Genomic DNA, 16019 nt, shown 5'->3' with positions numbered 1-16019 from the left:
CCAGATCTCATTTCTGGAGATGATCTTTTTCCTGCAATTCTTGATGCTAATGTCATTGGACTTGGAGGATCAGGATTTTTTTTTCTCCAGTCCTAGTGTATTTCCATAGTTTTGTTGTTTCATTTTTTAACAAGAAGCTTGAATACTTTATTCTTAGAAAGGTTTAAGATAATTCACAAACATATAATATACACAGAATGTTAGCTCTGTGAGTGTAGAGTTCGTCTTATTTATGCAAAGTTGGCATTCTATAAATACATGCCATATATATAACACCGTAAATGTTCTTTTGTACCTACCACTATTTCACTTCTTTAATTTGTTAATTTTAGAGGATCATATTAACATATGTTTTTATATTGAACTATTTCTCATTTCTAAGATTAGCCTTGTTTGGTCTTGATGTGTTAGTTTTTTAATGCCATATTGAATTTTAGCACCTACTGTTATTATTTTTAGAATATATACATCTGTGACTGTGATCATAGAGAGATTGTTTTAGTTCCCTCCATCCCTTTCTTGTCCTTGCCTGGTTTGACATTGTGTTTTAAAGGAGTAGGAAGCATTCTTATCTTTTTCTGTACTCTGGAATAACTCGTATATGTTATTTGAAGATTCGGAACATTTTTAATTAAAACTGTCTGAATTCAGTACCTTTTTAGTTACAGCCTTTCCTATCTCTTACAAATTTTGTAACTTATGTTTTATTTAGAAAAACTTTTTTTTTCTAGATATCAAATGTACTGGTTTAAAGATGTGCATTGCTGTATTTTAAAATCTTCACAATTTTAGTTGTCACGTTTCGTTTCCTTTTCTTTTCTTTTCTTTTCTTTTCTTTTCTTTTCTTTTCTTTTGAGACAGAGTCTCACTCTGTCTCCTAGGCTGCAGTGCAGTGGCTTGATCACGGCTCACTGCAACCTCCCTGTCTTGGGTTCAAGCAATTCTCCTGCCTCAGCCTCCCTAGTAGCTGGGATTGTATGCACTCGCCATTGCACTTGGCTAATGTTGTTTTGGATTTTTAGTAGAGATGGGGTTTTGCCATGTTGCTCAGGCTGGTCTTGAACTTCTGACCTCAAGTGATCTGCCTGCCTCAGCCTCCCAAAGTGCTGGAATTACAGGCATAAGCCACCACGCCGACCCTCATTTTTCTCATTCTTAATGTTGATTATGTCTTGGCAAACCCCTCACTTAAGAAAAAAAATCAGACTTGCCAAAGGTTGGTTTTATTAGGCTTTTCAAAGAAGTGCATTTTTGTTTAATTGTTCAAACTTATTGTTTTCTAGTTTTTCTATTTAATGTCTGCTATTAACTGCATTGATCCCTTCTCTCTTTTTTTTCTTGTCTCTTTTGTTTTCTCTAGCTTTACTTTATTGGTTGTTTTATTTATTTTTAGTCATTTTTATGTTAAAATGAATACATTTAAAGATCTAAATTTTCTTGTTGATGCTCTGACCAAATTTAATTGCTTTGGAATGTAGTGTATTTATTTTTCATTTTTTACTGATTTAAGTATTTTTAGGCTTTTTAACTTTTTGTAAATTTTTAGGAAAATAGATTTTTCTATTCATTCCTCCCTTTCTCATTCTCTGTCTTCAGCTGATTTTCTTTCTTCCTTATTTTCCTCCTGCTGCCTTTGAACTTAAAACACCATTTATTGGAGGAAACCTTATTTATATACTACTAAAAAAATTCACTGAATTAAACTATGATTAAATGCTTTCTTATTCAGAATTTTTATTTTATGCTTATTGAAAGAGCTGTAGAAGTTTTAATTCTGGTACTTAAAAAAAAAATCTTACCTGAAAATTTCAGTTAATGGTTTCCAGATAACAATTAGGGCTCATCCTTCACTATTTCTTCTTCAGATGGTCCTTAAGTTGTTGGTTGGTGACTCATGCCGTTGAGTAAACTCTGCAAATTGAAAGCAAATAAAAAGTTTGCTCAGACACAGGCAATAAGAACTATATTGCATTCACTGCCTGGGTAATCATAAATGAATGCTATTGTTCCAATATTGAAGATGAAAAGAATTATATGTTTTAGAGTTGATGAAATATAATATACTCTGATGTTAACTTTATTCAGTTTTGAGGAAAGGATGTAGTATTATTTCAGCTTTCTGGAAATTTTTGAGATTTTTTCTTTTTCTCTAGGCCATTTGTGTTTAAAAAGCATGTGTAGCCTGAGTTTATTGGGCATGCTATTTAATTGTGTTATATCCTTTATAGCTTTACTTTTTTGGCCAATTCCATTTGTTAATTTTTGAAAGGAGTAAGCAAAACTCTTCAAGATTTTGTCAAATTTTCCGTTTCTTCTTTCATGTTTGTCAATTTTTGCTTTTAATAATGTATCCTGTTCTTAAGTATGCAAATATTGAATACATGTTTCTTGAATTCTGTTAAATGTGATTTTACATTGATATATCTGATTCCTTTTTATTGATATTTACAATTATAAGTAACAAAATATCAAAAGTATAAATAAACTTTTATTTTCAGAGTTTCTGGATTTTTGGTATTTATTGTTCTTAGTTTGTATTTGGGAAGCAGTATGAATTTGATTTTCTTTGTTTTAAAAGCTGAGATTTTACATTTTTAATAAGCATTTCAACTCATCATGTATATGTGATTATTATCTATTATACTATAAGTAGAAAGTACTTATCATATACTGGCTTCAAAAACAAATGTTCTCACATTCTTTATTTGTCCTTCTCTGAGGATGGTGTTATCCTTATTTAAGGATGGGGAAGTTAACAATATGAAGTTACAAAATGGCAGTTTGGGGTCCAGAGTCATTCCTCATTTCACTAAATGCATGAAATAAAACTTTTATATAGTTACTCAGGGAAAACTCCATTGAACCTATTTTAATCATGTTTTAGGTTTGTTTTTAGTGTGCTATCCTATATGTAAAAGTATTCCCATCTGTACTTAGTTTCTTTTTCTCTTTGTCTGACATTTTGCCTGGACCAGAGTGAGAATAATTTCCAAATTAATCATAGTTTCTACCCTCATGGAGTTTGACTTTGATTTAGAAGCTAAATCAAAGCTTGGGTGTTGCCCAAGATAAAGGCAATTTCATCTCAGAACATATCTAAGAGCATTTTCTCTGACCCATTTTCTTTGCCTTTGCCCTTCAATTGGCTAACTTCTTTCATTCTCTACTCATGTCTTACTTAGAAGTAACTTCTTCCAGAGACCTTTCTGAAATCTCTAGACCTCATTAGGTTTCCCCTGCTGTGCCCTTCAATATCATCCAGTACTATTCTTAAAATAATACACAGCTGACTTTACTGTAATCAGTGGCATGTCTGTTTTTTCTCCATTTGCATCTGTTTCATTTACTCCTATGTTCTTAGTGACTAGTGTTGTGCCTGGAACATACGGGCTCAAAAAGTACATGATGAATGATGAAGGCTAATTTCTGCTTTGTATCCTCAGCAATTATCACCTGGCATGCAATAAAAGCTTGATAACAGAATCTGAACTGTTGTTATAAATGACTACAGCAAGGCTCTTGAATGTATTGTAAAACTTGTACTTCCTCAGTAATTCAAGCCTGATAGTGGGGCACAAATGCTCATATTCATTGGCTTTTACAGAAGGATTAAATGTTTCAGTCTTATAAATCTTATAGTACACTCCAATAAAAGAAGAAAAATGTGAATAGTAACTACATGCTTTTAAAAAATTTTATCTAGTTTATAATATAAGCAGAAAAAGCATTAAGAAGAATATATATATTTGTGGACAAATCAAGCTTTGCATATTTAAAAGAATAACAGCATGAGATGTTGAATATTCTTTTAAACTTATATCTGGATATATTTATCTTAATTTTTAGTTTCGAAGATGTTTCTGTTAAGTTATGAAGCATATTTGCTGAAATATATTCAGGAGTTGTAAAAACCTGAAAATTATTTTTTCTGAATATTGACATAAAGATAAATCCAGTGATTAATTTTACTAGCAGAATGTATTTGTTGTATTTTCATCTCATGTAAAATAAATATTTTTTATTTGCATTTGGAAAATATGGGATAATTGATGTTATAATTGCATTGGTTAATTATGTGTGGTTTTCTAAGTTAAGGCATAAGGATATATTCAATGAAGAGGAAATGAGACACTTAATAAATTATGGACATGTATTCTTTTTAATACATAGAAATGTTTAACATAAAACAGAGCCGAGAGGGAAAAATAATCATTCAATTGTGGTTAAAATTAGGGGGTGGGGAGGCATGCCACTACATAACACTGAAAAATCCACCCACTTGTCTTTTATTTGCTCTGTTCAGAAGGTAATGGTGACATTGAAGTAGGAAGATACTGATTTATCATGTTATAGCCAGAGGGTTATTAATACATTTTTCCTTTTCTCTTCTAGCACACTGATTTATGTCAGTACATGGACAAGCACCCTGGGGGCCTGCATCCAGATAATGTGAAGGTAGGAAAAGATCTTTTTGAGACAAGGGTTAACATTCTTGATGTGTATTTTTTGAACTGAAGTCTAGCATCTCTACCATAACATATTTAAATTTTTAAAACTTTTTGTGTAAAGAGAAGTGATATTGAGGTGAACCATAGTCATTGCTTCAGTTGAGTTATTGGAAGCCATGTTTTAACATTAAATATTTTTACTGGGGTATTAATATTTAGATCTTCTCTTATATTTTCTTACTGGAGAAACATTCGCTAATAATGAGTGAAAACCATTGGAATCCTTCTTTTTAACACTTCATAGTAGAGGGGAGTCTCAGTTCTAGCTTGGAACCCATACTGATGTACCAGTTGTTTTCAACATAAGGCATCATTATGATCCAAAACAATGTTATGGTGGGTTCACAGTGCATGTCTTTTTATTTGTATGTACAGGCATATTCTACTTCCTGCTACTGTTTTTCCTTTCTTTTACTAGAAATTTTAGTACCGAGTATCAAAAGAACTACAATTTCCTAAGACTTGACCTCACAATCATCTTGGGAAATTATTCCAAAATTTCAAGTTTCAAACAGGAACTCTTTCTTCATATATGCAATAGAATTAGAAGAGATCAAAGTTATATCTGATACTGCTTAATTATGTTCTTATATTGTGTAATTCAAATGACATTTCATAATCCTGAGAACCCATTGAGTATTACAGATATATTTGAAGTAAAATTATTCATCTCCATTTCTTCTCATTTGTTACGAGAAACCTTAATAATAAACTGAGAAGTCTTCACTTTATTCCATAGTCGAATCACCTGGGAAACTTTATATGTGTATGTATAAATGTGACAAATTAATAATGAGGGTTTTATGGTGGTCAGTTACACTGTATAATTTTAAAATGTAGGAACTTATAGGAACTCTGTCAAAACATTGTTTGTTAAATAAATAATGGAATCGATATAGAAATTATAGTCTGATTTTTTCATATGTTTTCTTTTTGTTGTGTTTTATTAGATTGCCTTTCCTTGAAGTTTTTTGACTGTTCATTTTTCTTAAAAATCTGTAACCATTAACGTATAGTTTATTAGTAGTTAGATTAGGTTAGAAATTTTAACGGATGAAAATACCTGTTTTATTAATCTTGTCCATGTTCAGTTCCAACTCTAAATATTAGTATTATAACATGAACATAATTTTTTAACATTAAAGTCTCAAATTCTCTCATTTATACTTTTGCATGTTCTCTTCTTAGGGTTTATTGACTTTGAAATCAGTAGTACAATACATCTTCATTCTTGTTTCCCACTCTATCCCTGAGAATGTGTCGATCACCCAGCTAGTGAGACCATTGGCCCTGGGGAGCTCAGAAGTTCACCAGCCCCAGTGGAAATGAGCAAATCCTCTGAGCTAACTTTGATTTCCTGACTTTCACATTCAGTGATTCAATTGAGATTAAAGAACTGATTGAATCTTTCCCACAGTCATGACATCGCTGGGCTTTTATTATTCCTGTCTAGTTTCTCACCAATCATCTGTGTGTCATTAGTTATCAACAACTGTTGGTGGAAAATTTTGTTCATGAAAAAAAGAAAACCTCTTTCCACAAAGCATCGCTGTGTTCTCTGTCCCCAGGCCAGTGACTGATGAATTTTGTCCCATTTTTACTGTACATTCTGTTGCTTCCATTACATTTTATTTTCCCTTATCTCCTAATGGTCATGGAGAGATGGGTCTCAAGGTTACTGTTTCTCAGTAACTGGGCTGTACCTCTAGAAACTGTCTCACCAGCTCTTATTCAAGCTTTGTGTGCTTTTCTTTCATCACGCGGTCATTCGTCATACTTCAAATACTTTACTGTTTGCTCCTCATTCCAAGTCCAGGTTGCACTGTGGTGATAAACAAGGTTTAACACTACAGGACTCGGTACCTCCTAGGACATGGTGAGAGACTTGATGAGGGAAATGTGTAGTCAGTGTAGAAATAATGTCACAGGAATTATATGTGATACAGCCAGCCTGGGTATTTATATCAGCAGGAACTTTTCCTACTTGGAAGTTGTTTAACATGGTCACAGATAGATGCCTTACTACATTTTTGTTTTTAAAAGAATGTGATGTGATTTACCTCTTCTTATTTTTTAAAATACCTTAAAAGCAGCAAAATGTATTAATCTATGGGGATTCCTTCCCCTATAACTAGTGAAATCTTTGATTTGTTGATGATCTTCTGAAATGTCCTTGACAGTCTCAGTTCTTGGCATATTTGTGGATACAAGAAACCTCAGTAATAAACTAACAGGTCTTCACTTTATTCCGCAATAGAGTCTCCTGGCAAGCTTTATATGTATATATGTACACACACACACACACACACACATACATACATACATACATATATTCTTACCTCCCAGAATCAGGATGTCTGCATAGTATAATACTGGGAATTTTAGCCAGAGTAATCAGCCAAGAAAAAAAAAATGAAAAAAAAAAATCCAAATTGGAAAAGAAGAAGTCCTCTGATCATCTCTCCTTGCAGACAAAGTAATCTTATATAGAGAAAAATCTAAAGACTCCACCAAAAAAAGTTACAAAACTGATAAACTAACTCAGTAAAATTGCAGGATAAAAAGTCGACATATAAAAATTAGTAGTGTTTCTTCCCCAATAATGAACTATATGAAAAAGAGATAAAACAATTTAATTGATAATAGTTACCAAAAATTATGTAGGAATCAGTTTAACCAAGGAAGGTGAAAGACCTGTATGAGAAAACTGCAAAACAGTGATCAAAGAAATTGAAGAAGCTACAAATGGAAAGACATCCTATGACCATGGATCAGAAAAAATAATATTATTAAAATACCATACTACCAAAAGAAATGTACAGATTCAATACAATTCCTATCAAAATACCAATGACATTCTTCATGGCAGTAGATAAACAATCCTAAAATTTATATGGAACCACAAAAGAACCCAAATAGCCAAAACAATACTGCACAAAAAGAACAAAGCTGGAGACTTCATACTATGTGGCTTCAAAATACACTACAAAGCTGTAGTAACCAAAACAAAATGTTATGGGTATAAAAAAGAGACACATGGACAAAGGGAACAGAAAAATGCTCAGAATAGCGAATCCCCAAATTAATCCGCAAACCTATAGTCAACTGATATTTGACAGAGGTGTCAAGGACATACTTTCGGGAAATAACATTCTCTCAATAACTGGTGCTGGAAAACCTGGAAATCCATGTGCAGAAGAATGAACCAAGACCTCTATTTTTCACCATATACAAAAATCAACTTCAGATGGATTAAAGGCTTAAACATAAGACCCAAAACTGTTAAACTCAGGCAAGAAAACATGGGAGAAACACTTCAGGACTTTGGTCTAGGAAAAGATTCTATGGCTAAGACCTCAAAAGCACAGGCAACAAAAATAAAAATAATAGATAAATGGGACTATATTAAACTCATAGGCTTCTGCAAAGCAAAGGAAACGAGCAAAGATACAACCCGTTGAATGGGAGAAAATATTTGTAAACTCTTCATCTGACAAGGGACTAATATTTAGATTATACAAGGAATTCAAACAGCTCAACAGCAAAAGAAACAAACTCGTTAAAATGTAGGCAAAGGACCTGAAAAAACCTGTCTCAGAAGAAGACATACAAATGGTGCATAGGTAGTAAGACATGCTCAACATCACTAATTATCAGAGAAGTAAAAATCAAAACCATAATGAAATTCCATCTTACCCCAATTAGAATGGCTATCATAAAAAAGACAAAATATAACAAATGTTAGTGAAGATGTGGAGAAAAGGGAAGTCATACACTGTTTGTGGGAATATAAATTAGTGCAGTTATTATGGAGAACCTATGAAGGTTTCTTTAAAAACTATAAATTGAACTACCATATGATCCTGCAGTTCTATTAATGGGTGTTTATCCAAAAGAAAGGAAATTTCTGCACCACCATGTTCATTGAAGCACTGTTCACAGTAGCAAATATATAGAATCAATCTAAGTGTCCATCAACAAATTGATAAAGAAAATGCAGTACATACATACAATGGAAGGTTTTTCAGCCATAAAAATGAATGAAATCCTGTCATTTGCAGCAGTATGGATGGAACTGAAGGTTATTATGCTAAGTGAAATAAGCCCCTCACAGAAAGACAAATAGTATGTATTTATATTCATATATGAGAGCTAAAAATGTTGATCTTGTGGAGGTAGAAAGTAGAATGATAGTTACCACAGGCTGGGAAGGATTTGGGGGTGGGGGATGAAGAGAGATTGATTAACGAGTACAGACATACTGTTCGATAGAAGAATATGTTCTAGTGTTGACAGCACAGTAGTCTAACAGTAGTTAACAACAATACATTGCATATTTCAAAATAACTAAAAGATTTGAAATGTTCCCAAGACGAAGAAATTATAAATATTTGAGGTCAGGGATATCCTAAATACCCATCATTATACATTGTATGATTGTATAAAAATACCCTGTGCTCCCCAAAATAGGTACAAATATTATGTATCAATAAAAATTTACTTTAAAAAGTAGCTTTGGGTAGGAAATGTGGGCATTTGCTCAGACTCAAGGATGAGAGGCCAAGGTATCTCCCATGATCTACAGCATCTCCTAACTCCCCTGTATCCCTGCATCGCTTTACTCCCCAGCCTTGGGGACATGTATACTTGCCAGCAATCCTAGCCTCTTGTTCTTCCACAGCCCTGCAGCCTGCTGGCTTCCATTGCTCCTCACTCTGCCAGCAGGGGAGCGGGTGGTGACCCAGAATAAGGTGGGGGCTGTGTAGGTCAGAGAGAGGCAGGAGAGAGCTTGAGAGACAGGGCTTGGCATGGAGAGCCCTCAGACAGCAAGAGTTGTGCCTCAAGGGAGAAGATATTAAGAGTATTCCGGGAAGGATCTGATCTTTCCAAGACAACAAACCTGAAGAATCCAAGAAACTCTCCAGTGAAGACCCCAGTTGACAACTTGGAGGAAGCCAAGTTGCTTTCACTGATTGGATAGGGATAGGTAGAGAAGGAAACTTTAAAAAATTATCATTAATAGTCTCAGAGAGAGAAAAGAAGATAATTCATCCATAAAACAAGAATGTCATATTATTTTTGAGAAGCAGAATTTAGTCAACACAGAGGAACTCTTGGAAATTAAAAATATAACAAATTAAAAACAACAATAAAATCATGGAAGATAAAATTGAAGAAATTTGCCAGAAAATAAACCAAAAAATACAAAGATGAAAAATGGGAAAGAAAGTATCAAAAAATCAGAGGTCTAATATAGGGGATCCCACATCTGAATAACTGAGGAATAAAGAAAGGAGGGAATCATTAAAGTAATATCTATGAAACCATAATTTTTTCAAATGTATAGGCTTGAGTTTTTAGATTAATGCCTAGAACATTTTAAAAAAACTGAAAATAATGTTCATTATTGCAAAATTTCAGAACACTGGGTTCAAAGAAAAATCCATAAAAAAGGAAACAGGTTTACTCCACGGGATCAAGAATTACAATGGCATCAGATATTCAGCAGTAACACTGAAAGGGGGATGGCAGTGAGACAATAGCTTGAAAATTTGGACACAGAAGTGTTTTAAGCCTAGAATTCTGTGCAAACTGTCAATGAAGTATGAAGGTAAAATTACCATTTTCAGATACACAAGGAGTTGAAAATTTTGTCTGTTACATTCTTTCTCAGGAAGATACTTGAGGATATACTCCACTGTTACTTAAAAGATGGGAAAAGAATTTGGTGTTGAATTAGTAGTGACCACAAAGAAAACTAAACAAAGGGAAACAAACTGACAAACAAAAGAACTAGATTATTACTAACACCAAGAAAAACAAATTTTTATGCAGGAGAAGGAAAGATATTCATAGTAAACGTTATAGCTCAGATGTAAATAACATTTACATGGTAATAATAATTTAAACATTGAATGTTGATATAATTTAAAACAAAACAAAACAAAAAATACCTCTTTAAGTGATAATGCTGTAGCCAAGCGCATTCCAGGACCAGCGTCCTGGATCAATGGTTCATTCTAGCCCCCGACATTTCATAGAAAATAAACATCAGGATCACTGAGATGATGGAGTGTGTTAAAGGGCTTTTTAACTCTTTGTCCAATGTTCTTTTCCCTGAGCTACATGATTAATACATTAAATTACTGTAATTAGCTTGATTATTTGTGACTTTAGAAACACTAAGTCACATAGGTTCATCATCATTTTCATATTGAAGATAATGGTGATACTTTCTCCAAGGGTGTGGAAAGTTAAAAAATAGATGTAGCTTGTTAAAGCCTTGTGTTTTGGCATCTGAATTGCAGTGCATGGAAGCAGACAACCCTTATTACGATGTTTGTTTCTATGAGAGGCCACTCATCTAATTATGCATTGGGATTTCCTCACTGTTTGCTTGGAGACAAGGGTCTTCTCTAGAGTTGCTTTAGGATCTGAACTGCGGGTGAAATTATTCTCAAAAAATTCTGACTATGACATAGTGACAGATGTCTCATGGGTATTTCTGTTTGGTATATAAACATATTTTTTCATGTGGTGATATTTATTGTCACTTAAATCTATGAATATAAAAATGAAGAACATAAATATAATATTTACTAAGTTAACAGCTGTTTATAATGCTGTGCTAGATATTAATTTTTTTTAAAAGTTGATCTTCCCATCATCTTAGATTGTTAGGGAAAAAACACCAAAAAGCCTCAGCTGAACTAAAATAAGACATTGTAATAGTTCTTTATAAATTTATGGAGATAGGAAAACCAGGAGAGATAAGCTATTATCTTTAAAAGAGCATGTCCTTTCAGTAACACAGAAGCTCTATGTTTGCTAAACACTTCACAGATTATTAAATGTTCAGAATGTGATAAATACTTGATTTTTATTATGGTGAACAACAGGAAAACAAAGTGATCAAATCATGTTGCTTCTAAAGTTAGCAATTTCGACTTTTAGTTTCATCATTCTTCAGCATGACAGTATATATAACATTTTAAACATTTATCTAGGATTCTAAAAATATACATATTTTTCTTTGTTTATATTTTATATGTAATTGTATATTGTAAAAATGTGGATATTCTGCATTTAAGAATTGTGGAGATTGTTCCTTAGTGAGACTTGGGTAGAATTTCAGGCATTACAATGGTAATGTATCCTGGAAGAATGAAGGGGAGAAAAAAGAACAACTGAAACTACACATAGCTCCTGATTTCATAGTAAAGCAAGATAAGATAATTTTGTACTAATTCCCAGCAAAATATTTGTGAAAGTTTTATTTTTCTTGATGTGTATTTCTTGTAAGCACTGGAATAGACTCATTTTTAAAAGCCAGTGTTAACTAAATTTCTAGACTCACTTTGCTACTTTAATTGCCTATAAAAGTTGTCTGTTATCAATATGGCATTATGAAATAAATATTCACTAATAATCAGTGGTTTATTTCTAAGCATAGTATCAATTTTTGACAAATGGGTAATTTTAGCAATTAATTAGTGGACGATTTAAAACCTGGATCAAAAGCCTGAGGACATTAGCCTTGTTATAAATACTTATGATGATTAAAGGCATTGCTACCAGTTTGTAGATGGTGATAACTGGTATGTGGGAAACTGGTTAGAGTATTTTTAGAAAGGTAGTTAAATTCCCCACCCCCTTTAAAGACCATTCACTATGAGTTATATTGGGTTTGAGCTATCATAGTTGAATATAGAACTTGTATTAATTCTTGATTTTATAATTCTCAGTGGTTTACAGATTGACCATTGCATTTTCACAAATGACTATAATGGTCTAAATTTCATCCTTTATTCAGTTTTTCATTTGTTCTTTAAAAATTGATAAGCATGAGAGACTGAAAATTAAGATTCATGAAAAAAAGATTAATTGATGCTTTCTCCAGCTGATACCCAGAAATGTAGATGTTTGAATCTTATTACCATGATGAGATTGAATCTTCCTGTGTTTTTATGTAATGTACTTCCATTTCTGTTATCATAATGACTTTTCTAGAAGATTCCCTGCAAAAACACATTTGCCCCTTTTTTTTATGAACAATTGAAAATGACCAAAGTAATTTTGAACTTCCTGACTTATTCTCTGAAGTATCTGAAATCCTATTGGCATAAAGCTGATTCTTATTTTTCATTTCAATAGATATATTAATGAAAAGGATAGGAGATTTATTATGGTTGAAAACTTGCTATTTTTCTTTAATAGACCAGAGAATAAGCAGGTGTGTAAAAGACAGAATAATGCTATGCCAAATTAAGATTGTCTTATACAGATGGCACTGAGAATTGATTTCTAAATGAGACTTTCTAATGTTCAGATAGAAAACCAAGTGGGCCGGGCGCGGTGGCTCAAGCCTGTAATCCCAGCACTTTGGGAGGCCGAGACGGGCAGATCACGAGGTCAGGAGATCGAGACCATCCTGGCTAACACGGTGAAACCCCGTCTCTACTAAAAAATACAAAAAAAAAAAAAAAACTAGCCAGGCGAGGTGGCGGGTGCCTGTAGTCCCAGCTACTCGGGAGGCTGAGGCAGGAGAATGGCGTAAACCCGGGAGGCGGAGCTTGCAGTGAGCTGAGATCCGGCCACTGCACTCTAGCCTGGACCACAAAGCGAGACTCCGTCTCAAAAAAAAAAAAAAAAAAAAAGAAAACCAAGTGACACCTGATTTTCTCAGTATTCTTCATTAGATCTTCTCATTTAGCGCCTAATAATTTCCTACTACACATTACTGTGAATATTATAGAGCCTTTCCTCATGCTGTATTTTAAGAAATATGATTATTTCATGAGGCCATTAAAGAATGTTTTAAAAATTTGACACTAAGTCTCCGTGTCCAGGCTTTTTTTTTTTTTCTTTTTGGATGTTTTCATCTTATTTTTATAATAATAAAATAATCTTCCATATCTAGAAAGTGGAGGACTAACGATAAAAGAAAATGAAATTCCACATGTCAGCTCATATTGTTTTGGACATTCAGAGGGGATCTGAGTAGTGAATTTTCTGGTTAAGATGTGGGGCGTACATTTAGTTGTTTAGAACATGTCTTTTGCATCCTCGGGATCATCTGCTGATTTGCTTGTAACAATTTGGATACAGCAAAGGAATTAAGGCCAGCTAATTAAATAGTACACTGTTTCCTAGAGATCCTTTAAAAACCAGATTGAAAAGAAATCACCCCAAAAAACGATGAAATGCAGACAGTGATTGGAAGTGTTACATGATTCTTTAATTGTTAGTTACCCAACTTGGGAGTTCCCATTAAGAACAGGGGAAACACCCTCCTGGGCTTTACACCCATCGCCTTGCCTCTCTCCAGTTTAAGATGGATCTACACACGACCTGTTTGTTTTCATGTTTTCCAGGACAGACACGAGACCCTGAAAGGAAATAAGCTCAAGTAGTAGAGTATACACATATTGTCTTGGATAGGCACAGCATTCATGTGTCCAGCCAGTACAGTTCATAGGTATTTTCTCATTCCTGTATAAATTTCTGTTACTTCAGACCCCTCTGAGAGGATGGAGAAAGAGGTTTGTTGATCATACGTATCTAAATTCACAAGTTGTTAAATGTCACGTCCCATTTGAAATTAGTTTTTCTTTGATATAGCTTGTTTTTGTGACTTACTCCAAGGCCTTTAAACTTAAGATCTATCACCTTTGTCAATTTTTCAATCCACATCTCTCTCTTTTTAGTTATACTAGCCTTCTCAGTTGATATTAAGTTAATTTATTTTGATTTAGTATCTAAGATGTTACTTTAGTCAGAAAAACCATTTAAACTCTGAATATTGATTTGTTTTCATTGTGTATAAAAAAGAATGGCCCTGTAGTTGGGAGAGAGTAGCATATGTTCCCAAATGAAGTTGAGTAGGAAGAACCACTGACTCTCCATTTCCCAATTTGGATTTTGTGCTATTTCTGTATAGTTCAGAAAAGCGCTTATTAGTCAGGTCAGTCCTATAATTCTGACAGACAGAAACTTGACAGTGACAGAATAAGATTATGTTATTTGAATTTCTTAGAACACTTCTTTCAGCTTTTCTCTTGGAAAATTACGTTAGATAGCTATTAAATCCAACAGCTTGTCTTTAACAGTTTCTACTCAGCTAGGGAATATTTCTAATACTAATTTTAGGCAGATGCCCACCTTTATTAAAGAGAAGACCCAGCCCCCACCCCCCCTCCATCCACATGCTTCACAGTATATACAAAGTCCAATAACTTGGAAACCTGCTTACTGTACTAGATCTTCTTTTACAGAACTTGACAAAACCAAGATCAGTCACACTAGCCTCACTTCACTCATTATAAGTCTCCCAACTCTAGATCCCATGGCTTTAAACTGCCTGCTCATTGTGGGCACCTCCATACCGGAAACACCACCTTGCTTGGTATCCGCCATTGCCTTGAAGTAGAGAGTGTGCAATGGAAGGCCAACTTACTTGGTAAGCTAAGCAGTTATTTCCCTGGAAGGTTGCCCATGAACCTGAAATTCTCATTTTTTGAGTTATTTCTCTCCAGAAAGTTCTCATCTTTAGGAAAAGCATATTAATGTTCAAAGATCTTAAAGAATGTAAATTAAATTGTTACATTATCTGGAAATGACAAAACATGTTATTTATGTCAGAGCCTTAGAGAGTGTAACTAAAAAAGCAGAAAGAAGAATGGAAGAACTCAAACAGGGCAGAGAAGTGGCAAGACAGACTCCTTTTGCTACTCACATTTTCCAAGAAATGGATCTGTAAAATATATATTGCAAAAAAATACACATGAAAGGCGTGATGCCTTAGCATGAATGCTTGTGTCTTATACCAGTCCAGTAGCACACTTAACGCTGTCAAGTATGTCCAAAGTGACACATAAATTATACTTAATGTTGAATAGCTAGGGTTTTATTTCTGTCTTTTTAAAATATCTCTGTATAATCCTCTGAGTATTCTCTAAAAATTCGGGAAGGGGAACATCACACACCAGGGCCTATCACAGGGAGGGGGTAGGGGGGAGGGATTGCATTGGGAGTTATACCTGATGTAAATGACGAGTTGATGGGTGCTGATGAGTTGATGGGTGCAGCACGCCAACATGGCACAGGTATACATATGTAACAAACCTGCACGTTATCCACATGTACCCTAGAACTTAAAGTATAATAAAAATAAATAAATAAATAAATAAATAAATTCAATACTTTGAATTGCAATGATGCTTTGTAAAATTATTTGGGTGTACATTGCATTACAAATTAGGATTTAATATTTGCATTAGCTGTTTTGAAACTTAACTAAATGGAATGAATCATGATGAATCATTTTGTGGCTTTTAAAACTGAAGACCTAGTATTGCAGTTAAACCATTTTGCATATTACAAAATATTTTGACATTGACTGCATATTATTGGGATTTTAACTAATTATTTTTAACTTCTAGAAAGTTGGATATATGGATAGTTTAAGGTTTGTGCATTAAAAACCTATGGGTTTTTAAATGATACAGTGTT

The 16019-nt window shown here is 33.6% G+C and overlaps 1 protein-coding gene across 17 annotated transcripts in view; it reads left to right on the top strand.

Moving 5' to 3' along the window:
* CDK14 (cyclin dependent kinase 14) overlaps window positions 1–16019 on the top strand; it is a 790403-nt gene that overhangs the window by 480421 nt on the left and 293963 nt on the right. For all 17 annotated transcript variants that reach the window (XR_012432704.1, XR_006696501.2, XR_012432705.1 and 14 more), the window contains one exon: window positions 4393–4455. Coding sequence is in view for 14 of the 17 variants with exons in the window: in XM_045387589.2 (XP_045243524.1) it covers window positions 4393–4455 (63 nt within the window). In the remaining 3 variants the exon portion in view is untranslated. The remainder of the gene's footprint in view (window positions 1–4392; window positions 4456–16019) is intronic.

The sequence above is a fragment of the Macaca fascicularis genome, chromosome 3 (genome assembly GCF_037993035.2).
Source record: "Macaca fascicularis isolate 582-1 chromosome 3, T2T-MFA8v1.1".
NCBI lineage: Eukaryota > Metazoa > Chordata > Mammalia > Primates > Cercopithecidae > Macaca > Macaca fascicularis.
The sequence above is the reverse complement of the archived record's forward strand: the minus strand, read 5'-3'. Positions and strand labels throughout refer to the sequence as shown.